The sequence below is a fragment of the Ovis aries genome, chromosome 13, assembly GCF_016772045.2.
Source record: "Ovis aries strain OAR_USU_Benz2616 breed Rambouillet chromosome 13, ARS-UI_Ramb_v3.0, whole genome shotgun sequence".
In the NCBI taxonomy this organism is placed as follows: Eukaryota; Metazoa; Chordata; class Mammalia; order Artiodactyla; family Bovidae; genus Ovis; species Ovis aries.
In genome coordinates, this window is record NC_056066.1 from 39136493 (window position 1) to 39154236 (window position 17744).

At 44.8% G+C, this 17744-nt stretch overlaps 1 protein-coding gene and 1 long non-coding RNA gene across 2 annotated transcripts in view; one reads left to right on the forward strand and one right to left on the reverse strand.

Annotated features, from left to right (window-relative positions):
* Positions 1 to 9101, reverse strand: LOC114117580 (uncharacterized). Its single transcript, XR_003591207.3, has 2 exons — positions 774 to 9101; positions 1 to 319 (listed from the first exon to the last, which is right to left on the reverse strand). It is a non-coding gene; the product is annotated as an uncharacterized LOC114117580 (long non-coding RNA).
* The window catches only part of NAA20 (N-alpha-acetyltransferase 20, NatB catalytic subunit), a 17041-nt gene continuing 8202 nt past the window's right edge, over positions 8906 to 17744 (forward strand). Inside the window, exons 1-2 of the mRNA XM_004014298.5 lie at positions 8906 to 9028; positions 14494 to 14518. Of these exons, the coding sequence (XP_004014347.1) occupies positions 8976 to 9028; positions 14494 to 14518 (78 nt within the window). The 5' untranslated portion in view covers positions 8906 to 8975. The remainder of the gene's footprint in view (positions 9029 to 14493; positions 14519 to 17744) is intronic.

Below are 17744 nucleotides of genomic sequence, written 5' to 3' on the forward strand. Positions count from 1 at the left end.
TCTGGGCAAATATGTTTAATAAAGTGGTACCCACACCCCTGCTCAACAGGCAAGTCTGCAGGCAGGAGTCAGCTTTGATTGAAGTCAGCAGGGGTTTGGGGGGCCAGTTTCTTATCTCGATGCTAATAATCTAACCTTCTAGAGTTGAAAGTTGCCTGAATTCTGAAATTCAGTACGTAGTAGATAGACATTTAGAATATCATATGAATGGATCTGAGTATTTCCTTCGACCAAACAGAGATCCGCTGTAGCCTCTCCTGGACTCTGGCTCTCGGCCTGGACGGGAGGATGCTCAGAGCCTGTGGACAAAGGCTGGGGGCTGGGGGTGGGGTGGGGGTTAAGGCCAGGCTCAGCTCAGTGCTGTGGTTTCCTCCAGGGTAGCATCTCTCAGCCCCCGTGGCCCCTGGAGGTGAGAGAGGCATACACCTCTGCAGCCAGCCCTCCCTGGGGTCCCTGGGGACGTGTCACCTCATACAGCTGAAAGCATTCACACCCCCCATCCCCACCCCAACTGAGATCCACTCCTCCCCTCCCCACCCCAGGACCCTGAAGGGGAGGGGAGTTGAGTTTTTTATGAGCTGGGCAGGCTCTGACCATTCCCCTGGGCCTTTCCACGCCATGCTTATCTAGTTCTAAGAGAGATGCAGAGTGAGCCAAGCCCCTCTGCCAACACCCCGCCCCCTCCGCTGCCCCCCACCTCTGTCCCCAGGGCTCAATTCTGCAGGTCATTTTTTCCCATCAGGTTCTCGGCTTCCACTGCTTCTTCAGCTCACCTGCAGGCCTTTAAAACCCCGATGCCCAAGCTGTCCAGACCATCAGAATCTCTGCACGCAGGATCCAGGTGGCAACTTTTACTGAAATTTCCAAGGAGATTCCACTGGGGCTGAGAAATAGCAGGATAGAGCAAGACAGGTTTTAGGAGAGACACACACCTGGGAGAGGTAAGACCTTGTCTACAGCCTGAAACACCTAATCAAGTACAAGTTCTTCATCTCATCTGCTTGATTTCAGCAAAAGACCATAGAAAATGTGCTCGTAACATGGTGCTGTTCCATGCAAATAGGAAGCAAGCCACATAAGTGATGTTCAGTTTTCTAATAGCCACGTTAAAGAGAGAAGAAAAACAAATGGGTGAAATCAATAGCACTATATTGCAGTATTACTAATAATTTAGTAATCTATTTTTAGTAATCTATTATATTTAACCCATGATATCCCAAATATAATAGTTCAACAATTAATCTAAAACCTTAGAGATACTTTACGTTAATTTTTTTTCACTGTCTTCAGAATCTTCGTGTACTAGGCACTTATGTCACATCTTATTAGCCAGATGCCAAATGTTTAGGAGCCAAATTGGCTCGTGGCTACAATATTGGAAAGCGCTGTTCTACCAGATTCACTAGGAACGATTTAAGAAGCTGAAAAATGTAGCTATAGATGCATATAAAATAAAATCACGTCCAGAGCATCTATGCACAAGACACACAAACATGCACACTGTCCAACAGGCACTTCTTACCAGCTGAGGAACGAACAGCATCTTCCTCTTAACTCCTCTGAGAGCCATACGGCACTGCGTTAATCCATGTGAAGTCTTAGGACCCAGTTCTCCACCAGCACACTGAATATTAGTTACTATTATCATGAGATAATCAACTTTGAAAAATTTCCACTGCCACTGGTTATTGCTACTTCCTCATCCATGTTACTATCTGCTGGCAATTTTTCTTATGAAAAAAAGAAAGGCAGTATTTAATATTTATGTGTGTGTGTGTGTGTGTGTGTGTGTGTGTGTGTGTGTGTAGGGCTTCCCTGGTGGCTCAGATGGTAAAGAATCCACTTTCAATGCAGGAGACCCAGGAGACATGGGTTCAATCCCTGGATTGGGAAGATCCCCTGGAGGAAGAAATGACAACCCACTCTAGTATTCTTGCCTGGAGAATCTCCATGGACAGAGGAGGCTGGCGGGCTAGAGTCCAGGGGGTCTCAGAGAGTCAGACACGACTGAGCAACTAAGCACAGCATACACACACACACACACACACACACACACACACATATAGAGAGAGTGTTCATGTTCCCAGGTGGGGCAGGCGTAAAGAATCCGCCTACAGTGCAAGAGACACAAGAGATGTGGGTTCAATCCCTGAGTCAGGAAGATCCCCCAGGAAATGGTAACCAACTCCAGTAATCTTGCCTGGGAAATCCCATGGACAGAGGAACCTGATGGGCTCCAGTCCATGGGGTCACAGAGAGTTGGATACGACTGAGCACTGAGCACGTGTATGTGGGATGTCCAATGTGGGAGAATTAAAGTGGATGCCTTCCGTTAGCCTTGCTTATGATGGAGGTGATGATGGCAGTGATGGTGGATACACGTGTGAACTGGAAGTATTTTCCCAGCGTTCCCTCCTGGCTAAGAGCATCAGCAGGGCTCATGGCCAGTGATGACTATTGCCAAGAGGGGGCAAAGAGAGGAAGGGAGACTGCAGGGGCAGGGAGAGTGACCTCCCAGGAGGAACCGGGTCTGCCCCTGAGGTTGCCTTCAGCAGCGCCTCCCAGAAAGGAATGGCATAAGGAGAAGTGCAGCTGCTGCCAGTGATTATCTCCATAGCTTCTCCTCTTTTAATTGTATTTTTATATTCACTTATTCATTTAGATATTTATATATGCGTGTCTGTTACTTAACTGGATTGCTCTGAAATACATTAGGCTTTTGAAAGAAGAATCAGGTGTCATTTGATGTGATTTTCTCTATCTCTAGTGTCCTTGCTTCCTACATGCTGCCAATTCTACAGATTATGAGAGAGTGGACTCAGATTGTAGTGTCAGTCAATTTTATCTTTTTTGCTCTCTGTTTCTCTAGTCTATCGATATACAATCAAGAGCAGAACAGAAATGCATCAATAGTGAAATGAAAGAATGACCAATTGCCAAGAACAAGAAACTGCCCAAGTCTCTTTAAGTAATTAAAAATACACACACGTGAACTTGCTAGGACATTGGAAAGCCTCTGCTTTTTATAAGCACATGGAAATACCATACTTGGCAGAGTGCAGAATCTCATTTCACAGACAGTTGAAGTTTTTGCTGCAGAAAATGCAATAGAAGGATCAAGCCCAGCATCTCCTAGGTGCTGGTCAGAGTCTCAGGCCCTTCTTAGACCTACTGAAACCAAACACACATTTTAACAAAATTCCGGATGACCAAACCGATGTTACAGTTTGAGAAGTATTAGTTCAAGGCATATTTGAATTGAGGACATTTGTGCAGCTGATATGATTAAACAGATGTAGGCTGCTGCTGTTCCAAGTCTGGAGGAAAGGGCTGGTGTGTGTGCTCAGTTTATCAGCCACGTCCGACTCTTTGCGCCCTCACCAGGCTCCTCTGTCCATGGGACTCTCCAGGCAAGAATACTGGAGTGGGTTACCGTTTCTTACTCCATGGGATCTTCCCAGTCCAGGGATTGAACCCTAATCTCATGCATTGGCAGGCGGATTTTTTATAACTGCCACCTGGAAAGACTTGTTATTAAAAAACTCTGGAGGAAAGGAGCTGGTGACGCTTACAGGGGAAGAAAAAAAAGGCATAACCTCACTTCACATCAACTGCATGATCACAAAAGGTTTAAAAGGCAGATGTCAGGAAATGAGTATTACCCTCCTGGTTATTTATATATTCTTCTTGCTTTTATAGGGGAAAAAAAAACACCTGAAAGGTAGGGGGAAAGACAAATTCAGTAACTTTGCATCGTCTTCTATCTCCGACTATGTGAGCGCAGCAGAAGCTGAGTCAGAAGGTTCTTTCTGTCTGGGCCAGCTGCTCTCACTTGTGTGCTCGTGTGTGTGCACGCAGGGACATCATCACGTACTCTGGATAATTAGTCACGCTGTCTGCACGTGATGTTGGAAGTTGATGGGCTTTTTCATTTTCTGAAAGGACAGCCAACTTTCTTTTAAAGGCATTTCATTCTCTGAAAATCTGTTACCAACGGGGCCATTTTACTCATCGGTTTTGAAACACAGGGAAGAGAGATGTAATTAAAATGTATTTGGTGGTTAAGAAGTGAATTGTGTAAAACATCAAATAATTGCAGCTATATAAGGAAGCAGTGGTTCTAGTCCCCTCCCCCAATCCCAGGGGGTTGAGGGGCCAGAAGGGAACTGGGGGAGTTTTACGGGGGCTGCCTTATAAATAAACCTTTGTGACAAATCTCCCAGCATTTGGCTTGCTTCATAAAGAGGAAATGAACCTGCCTCTGTAACAGACCTAGTAGATTGCACACCTATTTTTTTAAGCTCTTTTTTTTTTTTTAAGATTTATTTATTTTTGGCTGTGCTGGGCCTCCGTTTCTGTGCCAGCTTTTCTCTAGTTGTGGTGAGCAGGGGCTACTCTGTTTCTATATGCAGGCTTCTCATTGCAGTGGCTTCTCCTAGGCACTCAGGCTTCAGTAGTTGGGCTCACTAGTTGCGCCTCCCAGGCTCAAAAGCACAGGCTCAGTAGTTGTGGCTCACAGGCTCAGTAGTTGTGGCTCACAGGCTCAGTAGTTATGGCTCACAGGCTTAGTTGCTATGTGGCATGTGGGATCTTCCTGGATCAGAAGCTGAACCCATGTCTCCCGCATAGGAGCCAGGTTAGTTACCACTGAGCCCCCAGGGAAGCCCTCAGTATCTTTTTTTTTTTTTTTTTCCAGTCTCTGTTTATCCTAGTTCTCTTTTTTCTGTTTTATTGTTTTTTGGGTTACAGGCTGTACTGAAATGTTCCGTGGCTTTTGGCTGGCTATTCATAATTAAATGGAAAGCATCACAAAGCTTGTTGGGAGCTGCAGATACCGGGCAGAGTTTGTGAACTGGTGACCCTCCCAGTGACCATGTCACAACTTGTTCATTTCATTGGAGGGATGAAAAATGTGCATAGCTGTGGGGCTTTTCTTTTTCGGTCAGGCAACCTCCCCAGGAAAAGTTCTCCAGTGTCCTACTGGAGGCTGCAGGGTGGGAGTAAGTCTTGCCAGCACCCTGGTCTTGCCAGCACCCAGGTCCTGCCAGCACCTTGCCACAACTAGTGAGCCAGAGGGCAGGGTCAGGGTGACTGCTCTTCCTTAGCCCTGTCTCACCCTCACCCTGTGCTGTGTGCTGAGAACTGAGGAACACAGCTCCTGTGCTGCTCTGGGGATACAGCTGCATTCCTCTCCTTGCAGGTGTCCCAGCCTTGTCCAAATCCTGGGCCTCGGCAGATTCTGGAATGGGAAGCCACTGCCTGCCCCTTGGCTTTTTGTCCAGCAGTTGCTTATCTCTCAGCGTGTCTCCAGTTGCTGAATGAGTTTACCGGCTTCCATGACTGTGTTGCCTGTTATCACTGGCTGTTGTCTCCTCCTGCATTTTCCTCGTTCTTATGGATTTGGTGCAGTGAGTGCTCAATCACTCTGTGTGTCCAATTCTTCGTGACCCCACGGGCTCCTCCACGCGTGGGATTGGACGAGAGTACTGGAGTGGATGGCCATTTCCTCCTCCAGGGGGTCTTCCCAGACCTAGAGATGGAACCCAAATATCCATCGTCTCCAGCATTGCAGGCCGATTCTTTACCCCTGAGCTACCAGGAAAGCCCCTCATGTGGATTTGTGTCTTTTAAAAGTTTATTTTTTTAAAAAGCTCTTTTCTTCTCATTTTAAGTGAGGCACTGGTGGGGAGCCCGTGTGTGCTGCTCACCTTGTTTTATTGAACCCTGTTGTCAGCTTTTCATATGAATAGACAGTGCTTTTGTACAAGCTAGTTAGCAAAACTAAAAGTAATTGATTCCATGGAGGGCTGGAGTTAAAGCATCTAGCCAACCCATATTTCATTTAAAAAAAAGAAAATTTTAATCTGAAGGCAACTACCAAGCTGTTTCATTGTCAAACATATTGCCGAGGATTTCTCAAAATACATATTTCCTGGGCGCTTCGTCTTTTCCACGTGATCTGAAGGGGAAAACAACAACAACAAAGCAACAGCGGCTGAAACACCAGGCTGTTTGCTTGTTTAAATGTCAGTGAAACGTTGCCATGGTGGATGAGAGCCTGGGTCAGCACTATTTACAGAAGAGCACATGGTGTTTCATCTCAATGAGCAGGAAGATGTTTTGTGATAAAATGTGGTAAAAGCTTGTTCTTTTTTCCAACTAAGCAAAGAAAGGAAGTACAGTGTGAAATGATCAATGAGAAGTTCTGAGTCATCTGTAACATAGGAAAATGTGCAGCCAGGACAGGAATGGTGTTTTTCTGCAGGTTAAAAATAAGATTGGATGTGCTGAAAGGGAAAGCCATAATAGCACATCCTAGAAGCCTAAGTCAGTGTGGGGCTCCAAGGCACTTAATGTACTCTGTACGTTTGAAATAGATGTAATGATGCAAACCATGACAATTCTCTTGGACTGCAAAGAGATCCAACCAGTCCATCCTAAAGGAAATCAATCCTGAATATTCATTGGAAGGACTGATGCTGAAGCTGAAACTCCAATACTTTGGCCACCTGATGCGAGGAACTGACTTATTTAAAAAGATCCTGATGCTGGGAAAGATTGAAGGCGGGAGGGAAGAGAATGGGACGACAGAGGATGAGATGGTTGGATGACATCCCTGACTCAGTGGACATGAGGTTGAGTGAGCTCCAGGAGATGGTGATGGACAGGAAAGCATGGCTTGCTGCAGTCCATGGGGTCGCAAAGAGTCGGACGCAACCGAGTGACTGAACTGAACCGAACTAAGTATTTGTGTACAGGTTTTTCTGTATACGCACATTTTCACTTCTCTGGGATAAATCCCCAGGAGTGCAACTGCTGGGCTATATAGTAATTGCATATTTATTGGGTTGGCTGAAAAGTCGTTTTGGGCTTTTCATAACACCTTAAAGGAGAACCCAAACAAACTTTTTGGCCAACTCATTAGTTTTTAAAGAAACTACCAAACTTTTCCAGAGAGGCTGTCTCTGGTTATGTGGGAGTGAGTCAGCTTTGACTATTGTTTTGTGTGTGTGTGTGTGTGTGTGTGAAACTGCTGAAATTGTCAAAGATTTAGTTGGTTTAAAACGTATGCACTTTTAAGAATGTTTTATTTCTGGAAGTGTCCTGACTAATCCCACTCCAGTACAAAAACTAAATCACCTGCAAAAGGGAAAACAGAAATCCTGCTGGCCTTACTCTTTTTTCCCAGAAACTTTCAACACCAGAAAACAACGGAATAAGATGTTTACAAAGTTCTTGGCGGGGAGAGAACACGGGAATCCATGAATATCCCAGCCAATATTCTAATCAGGCGTCTTACAGACTAAGGAGGTCTAAGAGGACCAGCCCCATGGGGCATCTGGAAAACACAGCAAAGAGGGAAAAGGAAATACTATAATGAAACCCAGCCAAGCCATAAATGAATCAAAATGAAGAATGGAATGAGGAAATTATAACAAAAAGTGGCAGTGAGCATGATATCCACTCAATTACAGACTGAAGAAATCAAGCAACTGGGAGATGCATAGATGTAACACAGCAGAAAAGTAACAATATTACAAGCAACATAATCAGGAGACTAGGGCAGAAGGGACAAAGACCATGACAAAGATCATTATATCTTTCATTACAAAGAGACAGTAGTGCCCTAAATGGAAGCTTATAGTAAAAAATACTTTTCAATGATTTTCATTAAGATGTAGAAAACATATTTACTGTATATGATGTGTGTGTGTGCTAAGTTGCTTAAGCCATGTCCAACTCTTTGCAACCCTATGGACTGTAGCCTGCCAGGCTTCTCTGTTTACGGAATTTTCCAAGCAAGAATAATAGAGTGGGTTGCCATTTCCTCTTCCAGGGGATCTTCCGGTATATGATGTAATATAATATATATCTTAAGCGTAAAGGAGATCTTTGGGTACTGTTATTTCTCAGTCATCTATTTAGTTTTAATTAACTCATTTGGAAATTACAAAAAAAAAAAAAAAAAGACTTTCTGCCAGGTACACACATCCAGGTTAACTCTGTAAGCTGCAGAAAATGGACAGTAATAAAAAGGATTCCTGTCCACAGAAACACAAATGCATGGTACATGGCCAGGAGATACAGTAAATAGACCAGCTGTACATGTATTTATAAACACATTTCAGCTTTCCTGATTGCCTTCTGTGGTTTAAATTCTCCTTTTAACGTATGTCAACATCTTAGTGGTTCTTTCATAATGAATGAGTTAAAATGTTTTTTATGTGTGCATTTTATGTTTGTATGAGAATCACAATTTCATCTTTTTTAAAAAGGCTATTTGAAAACTTAGCATGGTTGGAACAATTTGGGTATATCAATCCACTTTTTAATCATACCTTTTATGAAATCTAAATATAGGACAAGAATTGCCTATGACAATTTAGGTCCTGAGTTGAAATATGCTGCAAATATATTTCTAAGGCTTAGTATCATAAAAAAAAGAATAAATTAAAACATTCTATTAGAATTTTTAAAAATTGATTACATGTGAAACAATATTGTTTATATACTGGGTAAAATAATAATGTTGTTAATTCCACCTTTCTCTTATGTTGTGAAATATGTTAGAAAATTTGCAGTCGCAGGCACAGCTGTCATCACTGGGACAGGCCGCTCTGGACCATGAATTCTCCCATCCCTCTCGGCTTCCTTCCTCACATGCCAGGGGGCACAAAGTGATCCTGAACCCTGCTTTTCTGCCTTGGGTTCCTAACCCCTGGCAGCCTCTTGTTTCCTTCTCGGGGGCTCACAGTGAAGATCCTCGGAACACCCCACACTTTACAGGCGTTCCCGGCTGCGGCCTCTAGAGGGCGCAAAGTCGAGACTGCCGTTGCCGAGCAACTCGTGGCCCGGAAGTAGTTCTCTGCACTGCCCCCTCCCCCCGTCCCGCCCCAGGGCATCCGCGCCGGACGACTTCCGGCGGGGCGAGTGCGGTGTTTCCGCGAACCGGTTCCCGCGGCCGCGGCGACGCGATGACCACGCTCCGGGCCTTTACATGCGACGACCTGTTTCGCTTCAACAACATGTGAGTGAGGCACGCTCGGGCCCGGCGGCGGTCGGCGCGTCCCCGGGGCCGCGCGGGGAGGGAGCCGGGCGGGACGTCCGGACGGCCCCGCTGACCTTGGCCGGGTGGCCGTGTCCCCGCAGCCCCGACCGCAGAGCGGGCGCCTCTCGGGGCCTGGGGGGACGTCGGGCGAGGGTCGGGGGGTGCCGAGCCGAGCTCCCCTCCGCTTCCTGCGGCAGCCGGGGCCCGGCGGCGGTGCGGTTACCTTGTATCCGCGCGGAGTAACACTGGCAGCCGCCCGGCGCGGCGCCTTTGCGCTCCTCGTTACTGTTGCTGCGCGTCGCGGTCGGGGTACCACTTGCTGCGGGATGGGGCGAGGGGGGTAGAGGGGCGGTCCTCGGGGTGCCCGGTCCTTCGTCCGACTTAAGTCAGGCTCTGTGACTTGTAGCTTTCATTTTTTTTTTCCCCTAAAAAGTTTTATTATGAAAATTTCTGAGCGCTTACAAGCTTGATAGAATTTTACCGTAAACACCTGTAGGCTACTAGCTGGACTCCCACTTTTTTTTTTTTTTTTTACCATTTCATTCCTTTGGCTTCATCACATTTCAGCCCATCTTATCCACCCACCTCACCAATCCCAGACCCACTTTTAAAGATCCCAAGACAATTATTTGAAGGACCAGGTAGTTCAGGTTTAAGTGTCAGAAAGAACCTGAGAAGAGTTCGCTAGAAATGTTCACAGAGGGACTGAGTCTCAGAAGATGGGAAAGTGTTGACAGTGGTGAGGAAGGAGGTGCTGGAGGAGGAAGCCGCTGCCCTGGGGGGCGGCCGACACTAGGGCGGGGACTGACTAGAGCCGGTTTCTGAAACTCCGAGGTCAGAGCAACTGGTGAGACTGGACTTGTGCCCCATTGTTGGGGGTGGAGGTGGTTTCTGGGGGCCTCTCTGAGTCGGAGCAGAGTAACTGAGGCGACTGCGTTCAGTCTCGTTGTAACTCCTTAGTAGCTATAGTAGTAGTAGCAGCTTAGTCGTGTCCGACTCTTGGCGACACCATGGACTGTGGCCAGTCGGGCTCCTCTGTCCATGGGATTCTCCAGGCAAGAATACTGGAGTGGTAGCCTATCCCTTCTTCAGGGGATCTTCCCAATCCAGGGATCGAGCCCCGCTCTCTTGCATTGTAGGCAAACTCTTCACCATCTGAGCTACAGGGAAGATCAGAGTAACCCCTTTCCTCCTCACACCTCTGTGAAGTAGTTGCCCTTCTCATTCCCATTTTTTGAGTCCGCTAAGGAGCTGAGAGCTCAGAGGAATGGCCCAGGTGGAAGAGCCCTGTGTGGGCGTGGGCAGAGCAAGGAGACTCCTAAGGAGATTGGCCCCAGTCGGGTGGTTCTTCATTCCTGGCCGCGCAGGACCCCTAAGCTGTCCGCCGCAGGGCCGTGTGTCTCAGGGTGACTGGAGAAGGTGTACCCGGCAGGTGAGCCATTTAGGAGGTCTTGGCAATGGCCCAGAGGTGATAACTTGATGGAGGCTTGGCTTTCAGAAGCACAGACCTGGGAAGTGACAGTGTGCTTTGACGTTTCAAGAACGGATGAGGCAAAGCTGCCTAGAAAGTCATTTTTAACCGAAGACTGAGGAAGGGCCAATGCTTTTATATGAAAATGAATAGAACAGAAGGAAAGTAAGCGTGACCATTTATGTACAACAAAACATCATCCTGTCCTGTTAACAGGCAGAGAAAATCGACAAATATTTGTTTAATCTCCACATTGTGTAAGTCACCATGCCTTTGTATAACAAAAAAGGTATATATTCAAAATTACCATTAATTAAAGATTAATTGAGGACTTGCCTGGTGGCTCAGTGGTGAGAAGTCCGCCTGCCAGTGCAGGAGACGTCAGTTCAATTCCTGGGCCGGGAAGATCCCCTAGAGAAGGAAACGGCAACTGCTCCAGTACTCTTGCCTGGAGAATCCCCCGGATAGAGGAGGCTGGTGGGGTCACAAAGAGTTGAACACGCCTTAGCGACTAAACTTAGCAAAAAGTTGGACACAACTGAGCAACTTTCACTCACCAGAGGTTCTAGTTCTTTTCTTTACATTTTGGTTTTATCTTGGGGATCAACTACTGCCGACATTTTTGTTTGTAGTATGGGGAGGGAGGGAGGACTGGTTTCCATGGTTACTGTCCCACTTCTCACGTAGAACATTTAGGCCCCCTATTTCAAATGTGTTAATTTCCCTGGTAGCTCAGACGGTAAAGTATCTGCCTGCAATTTGAGAGACCTGGGTTTGATCCCTGGGCTGGGAATATCTCCGGAGAAGGAAATGGCAACCGTCTCCAGTACTCTTGCCTGGAAAATGCCATAAATGGAGGAGCCCGACAGACTACAGTCCATGGGGTTGCAGACAGTCAGACTCGACTGAGCAACTTCACTTTCACTTTAGCAACAACACAACAACAATTTGAATTCAGAGTTATCTAACTTGGTAAGGCCTCTTCAGTCTATGCCAGTGGGGGACTCCTCTCCCTCCTCACTTCCTTCTGTTTCTCACCTTGATTAGGGTGCTTCTGTCCAGAACATGGAGAATCACTGGGGTAGGGTGTTGCAGTAGTAACTGAAAGAAGCAACGGATGTGGAAACATTGTTGTTAACAACAAATATTTTATACTTGGAAAAATATTTTATGCCTGCCAGCACTGAAGAGACAGTAGTGAACAAGACAAAAAATGTTATCTTTATGGAATTTACAATTTATTTGTTTAAATTGGCCACATCACACAGCTTGTCGGTTCTTGGTTCCCCAAGTCCAGAGGTTAAACTCAGACCCTCAGCGGTGAAAACCAAAGTCATTGAAAATGGAAGTCGCTGTAGTTGTACGTAACCATTGCATTGGACTGCCAGGGAATTCCCGGAATTTACATTTTAGAGGGGAAAGTAAGATAGAACTGTGTTCAGTAAACAAGGAAAGGGAAATAGGAAGTACATGTGGATTCAGCTTTGGGTGAGGTGTTTCAGGGAAGGTGTCACTGCAGGAAGATGGGGATAGGGGGTGTGTGTAGGCTCTGGGGACATGGGTAGTATGGGCAGAGTAGTATGGGTACTGGTTCCTGTTTTAGACACGAAGTGGGGGAGGCGGAGGCGGCTGCCAGTGTGGCCCAAGCAGCAGGTGGGAGTGTGAGAACACCAGGTCGGAGTCAGAGGGCTCAACCTTGGAGAGGCCAGCTGGACGGGCTCCTCTGCAGAGGGTGCTCAGACCCCTAGGTGGAGAAGTCACCCAGGCATCTGGACATGGGAGTTTCAAGTTTAGGTCTGGGCTAAAAATAGAAACTTGGGGGTCAACACTGCATGGATGGTGTTAAACCCAGGTGGCTCAGCGACTTCATTGGTGAGTGCGGACAGGAAAAAAGGCTCCAGGACAGCTCCCAGGGCATCACGTGGTAAAGACACAGTGGCCCAGTGAAGCAGGAGGAGACCCTGCTGCTGGGTCTGGAGGCTGAGCGAGGACAGCAGGTCAGGGGGACGGAGCTATGGACTGTGTCACGTGTTCCTGTGGCCTAGTGTGCAGCATGTCTGTCCATTTCTTTAGGGGAGCAGGCTGCCGGGTCCTGAGAGGGTGGGACCTGCTCACCTGCACTCCAGGCCTGGGTCCAAGGCAGCAGGTAGAGAGCAGGTGGGGTGGATGCTGGAACCTTGGTGAAGCTTCTTATTACTGTTATGTTTTCTTCCTGAAATTAGAAGCAGCTGAGCTGGAAGAGGGAGCATTGAGGAGACAGGAGAGGGTATAAAGTAGTCTTGAGAAGGGCAGAGAGTGAGTCCTATACTCGATTAGAGCAGTGATTCTCTAGGTGTGGGCAGGGACGCCTCAAGATTGCTTGGGGGTTCTGCAGAGTCAGAGCCATTTTCATGATAAAACTAAGGTTTTTTGTTTTTTAAAAACCTTTTGGCCATGCCACACAGCATGCGGGATCTTAATTCCCCAACCAGCGATTGAGCCCTGGCCCCCTGCATTATCAGCACAGAGTCTTAACCACTGGACCACCAGGGAAGTCCGGTTTTTTGTTTTTTATTGCCTTTTTTAACTCTCATTCTCTCACTGCTGCACAAGTGGAGGCTTCCAGATGTGTGATCATCTAACAGAGAGCATAGCAAACACAGAAATGAGAAACCAGCTGTTTGCTATTAAGCCAGACATTAAAAGGGGCTTCCCTGGTGGTGCAGAGGTTAAAGCGTCTGCCTGCAATTTGGGAGACCTGGGTTCAATCCCTGGGTCAGGAAGATCCCCGGGAGAAGGAAATGGCAACCCACTCCAGTATTCTTGCCTGGAGAATCCCATGGACAGAGGAGCTTGGTGGGCTACAGTCCACGGGTCGCAAAGAGTCGGACACGACTGAGTGACTTCACCTTCAGACATTAAAAAGATATGTAAAATTGTTCAAATAATGACATTCTTGTCACTAAATTTTCTTTTGTTTTTGAAAATAGTGACTGTTCGTTTAAAAAAGTCATTCACATTAATATTTAACTGATTTTTTAAAAATGAACAAATATCTTACACTTTTAAATATCAATAGATTTAAGTCCTGGGGTCTTCAGTAATTTTTGAATGTAAAGGGGAAAGGGGTACTAAGATTTGCTGGTCTCCAGAAATGTGCTGTTGACTTCTGCTGTTGCTAAAGGTCCTGAGGACGAGCTTGACTGCATGTGTGAGAGGAGTTGAGGGCGCTCTTCTGGGGTCCGCCAGGATTGTGCTTCCACTGACTGAATGGGGAAGTGAGGGGCAGAGCTCTCTGTGGAGGGAGGCAGGTGTGGAAATGCTGATTTGGGAGTGTTGTGGTCAGACACGCTGGTGAGGCAGCTGCTCAGCAGCTCCAGAGCCAGGTAAGGAGTATTCCTCTGAGAGCAAAATTAAAAGTATGAGAATGGGGGTAGTGGGGAGCAGAAGCTCCAGGAGTGAGAGAGCCCACATTGAGAGGGTGGAATAAGGCAGGGACGGCCCGTGGCACATGCTGCAAGGCTGGTGGAGCCCTGTCTGTGACTGACGCCCCAGGCTGGTCACCAGTTCCACTTGCAGTTTACTGTTAGGAAATGGAAACTTGTAGGGAATTCCCTGGTGATCCAGTGGTGGGCGTAGTGCTCCCAGTGCCTGGGTTCAGTCCTGGGTTGCAGAACTAACATTCTACAAGCCACGGTGAGGCGTGGCCAAAAAAAGAGAGGATGGAATGTTTTGATGATGTATTAACTGTAAAGTAATTTGTAAAGAAGCAGTTAAATGAAAATGTATGGGTGTCTTTATAGTGACTGTAATGATGGCTTAATATGGTCATTCGGTAGGTTAAACCATCTTTCTTAGTTGAAAAGTTGGTTTTAAAGTTGTGAATTTAACATGTTCTGTTTTCCCTGTGCATGTTATTTTTAGTTGTAATTGGCCTATTTAAACTGATTTTGTAAACACTGCTTACTGTTGACATTTCTCTTGTTTCTTTTAGTAACTTGGATCCACTTACAGAAACTGTATCCTTTTTTAAAAAGTTTAAATAAAGAGTAAGGAAAATAGAGAAAAGAAAAAAAAATAGACTTGAATACTGAAAATGTTTAAGACTTGGAGATCAGGAAACATCATAAACAACATTGAAGGCAATTAAAAAGAAACTAAAAACTGGGAACAAGAGTTATCTTACATCTGCTGACAAGCTGCTAATATAATGACCTCATAAATCAAGAACAGTACAATCCCCTACCCTCCCTGCCCCTCAGTAGTAAGCATAGCTGTGAGCAGCAGAAAGCTGTGACTTCAGCAGGAGGGGCTGCTTTTGTCTGATAAGAACAAAGCCTCAAGAGGATGATCAGTGCTGGGCGATTCCATGATGTCCTAGACACCGGGCTTTGCCCTGGGACCACTCTGTCATCCGGGGGACCCTGGCTTCCAGAGTCTGTGGCATCTCATCCGCATTCCTGGCAGGAGCATCGATCAGCAGAGGGGAAGCCAAAGGGACTGCTGGGAGGTGTGACGCAGCCCTCTGCCCTGTAGACCAGCACCTGCCTCGAGATACACCTATCTAGAACAGTCTAGGATGAGCCGGGGTTTACATTCAGGCTGGTTGCTAAAGGGGGGAGAAATGATTTTAGGTAACAATTAGCAGTATCTGTCATGGCACCCAATAGAAACATGGGCAAGGATGTGTGAAGTTAGGGTCCTCTGACCTGAATAGATAACTCCTACATTCTCAACAGCTTGAAACACAGAGTTGGATTTCTGGGTTATGTGCTATTGTCCACTGTGGGGTCAGAGGGTAGTGTTAATTGATCATTTAACCAAGAGGGCATATAGGAAGCTGTGAAAATTTCAAGAGTTCAGTCTCACCAATTAAAAGACATGGTAATTAAAACCAAGATGATGTACCATGTTTTATCTATCAAACTATCAAGGATTTCAAGCAGTGATGAAGCTCAAGGCTGATGGAGGTGAGGTGAGGGGAGTATTCTCATAAACTGCTAGCGACACAGCAGTTTATGAGAATGTTCAAAAGCTAGTCTTTTGAAGGCACTTTACAGAATACCTGGTAATTCTGTTTCCTGGAACCTGAAAATAACAATAGAGACATTTATGTCAGGGGTGGGCACGCTAATATGCATGGGCCTGTTTTTGTAAATAATGCTTTACTGGGGAATAATTTACACACTGTGCTCTAGTCCTTGACTTTCACAGTTCTTTGTTTTTTTAGTTGAAATATAGCTGACTTACAGGGTAGTGCTTTTTTATGGTAAGAATGTATAACAAGCTAGAACTAGAAGGACTTTTATTAATTTGGTAAAAGTTTTATATTTTAAAACTTTCAGCGATCATTATATACTTGAGTGAGAAATTCAGATACATTCCCTTCAGGATTGGGCATAAGATAAGAATGCCTACTGTCACTACTGCCCTTTAACATAGTTCTAGAGGAACTGACCAAACTTCCAGAAGGAAGGAAGAAGTGTAAGGAGGAGAAAGGTAGAAATAAAGCTGTCTTCATTTACAACTGATAGTACGATCATCAGTCTAGAAAAAAGAACAACTTAAGAACATTCACCAATGTTAGAACCAAGATCAAGTTTTAAAACAGCAGTACCATGTGTACACCGGCAGTAGAAATCAAGAATATGTGGGTGTGTGTACTTTTTTTTTGTAGTAAAAACTTTATTAAGACTTTGAAGTCACAAAATAAATTCTTGTTACAATTTTCTGAACCTTTAGGTCAGTTCAGCACAAGAAAATAATTGAGTATTTAAAACATGTGTATTTACTTAACATCATAGAATGGAAGCAGGTTTTTTAAATATCTAAAACTGACAGTGAGTATCTGTAATATATATTAATAACAATCCCTCTTTGTTTTGTGACCTTTTAAAAAATGTGAGTATAATTGATATACAATATTGTGTTAGTTTCAGGTGTACAGCAGAGTGATTAGTTATATATGTAAAACCATTCTTCTATCAGATTCTTCTCCCATATAGGTTATCACAGAATATTGAAGTCCATGTGCTATACAGTAGGTCCCTAGTGGTTATTTACACACACACATTTTATATATAGTAGTGTGTATGTTAATCCCTGACTCCTGATTTATCCTCTCACCCCATGTTTTCCCTTTGGTAACCATAAGTTTGTTTTTGATATCTGTAAGTCTGCTTTATAAGTTTCTTTGTATCAGTTTTTAAATTAGATTCCACATAAAGGTGACAGCATATGATACTTGTCTTTATCTTATTTCACTTAGTATGATATCTCTGGGTCCATCCAGGTCGCTGCAAATGGCATTATTTCTTTTTTTTTTATAGCTGAGTAATACTCCATTGTATGTGTTTACCACATCTTTATCCATTCATCTGTCAATGGACATTTAGGTTGCTTCCATATCTTGGCTATTATAAACAGTGCTGCAGTGAACATTGGGATGCATGTATCTTTTGGAGTTACAGTTTTCTTCTGATACATACAGAGGAGTGGGACTGCTTGATCATATGGTAGTTCTGTTTTGTTTTTTAAGGAACCTCTGTTCTGTTCTCCCTACCAGTTTATGTTCCCTACGAAGGGTCCCTTTTCTCCACACCCTCTCCAGCATTTTATTGTTGTATACTTTTTGAAGATGGCCATTCTGACCACTGTGAGGTGATACCTCATTTTAGTTTTGACTTGCTTTTCTCTGATAATTAGGGATATTGAGCATCTTTTCATGTGCTTTTTAGCCATCTGTATACCTTCTTTGGAGAAATTCTATCTGCCCATTTTTTGGTTGGGTTGTTTCTTTGATACAAAGTTGCATGAGCTGTTTGTATATTTTAGAAATTAACCACCTCAGTCACTTCATTTCCAGATATTTTCCCCCCCATTCTGTGGATTCTTTTCTTTTTTTTTTTTTTTATGGTTTCCTTTGCTGTGCAAAAGCTTTTAAGTTTAATTAGGTCCCATTTATTTTGATTAAAGGATACTGACATGATTATGTAAAAAAAAAATTTACCTGTGTTTTCTTCTAAGAGTTTTATAGTATCTTATCTTACATTTAGGTCTTTGATCCATTTTGAGTTTATTTTTGTGTATAGTGTTAGAGAATGTTCTGATTTCATTCTTTTACATGTAGTTGTACAGTTTCCCCAGCACCACTTCCTGAAGAGACTGTCTTTTCTCCACGGTGGTTTTTTTTTTTTTTTTTTTTTTTTTGCTGTGTGCCAGTACCATGCTGTTTTGATGACTACA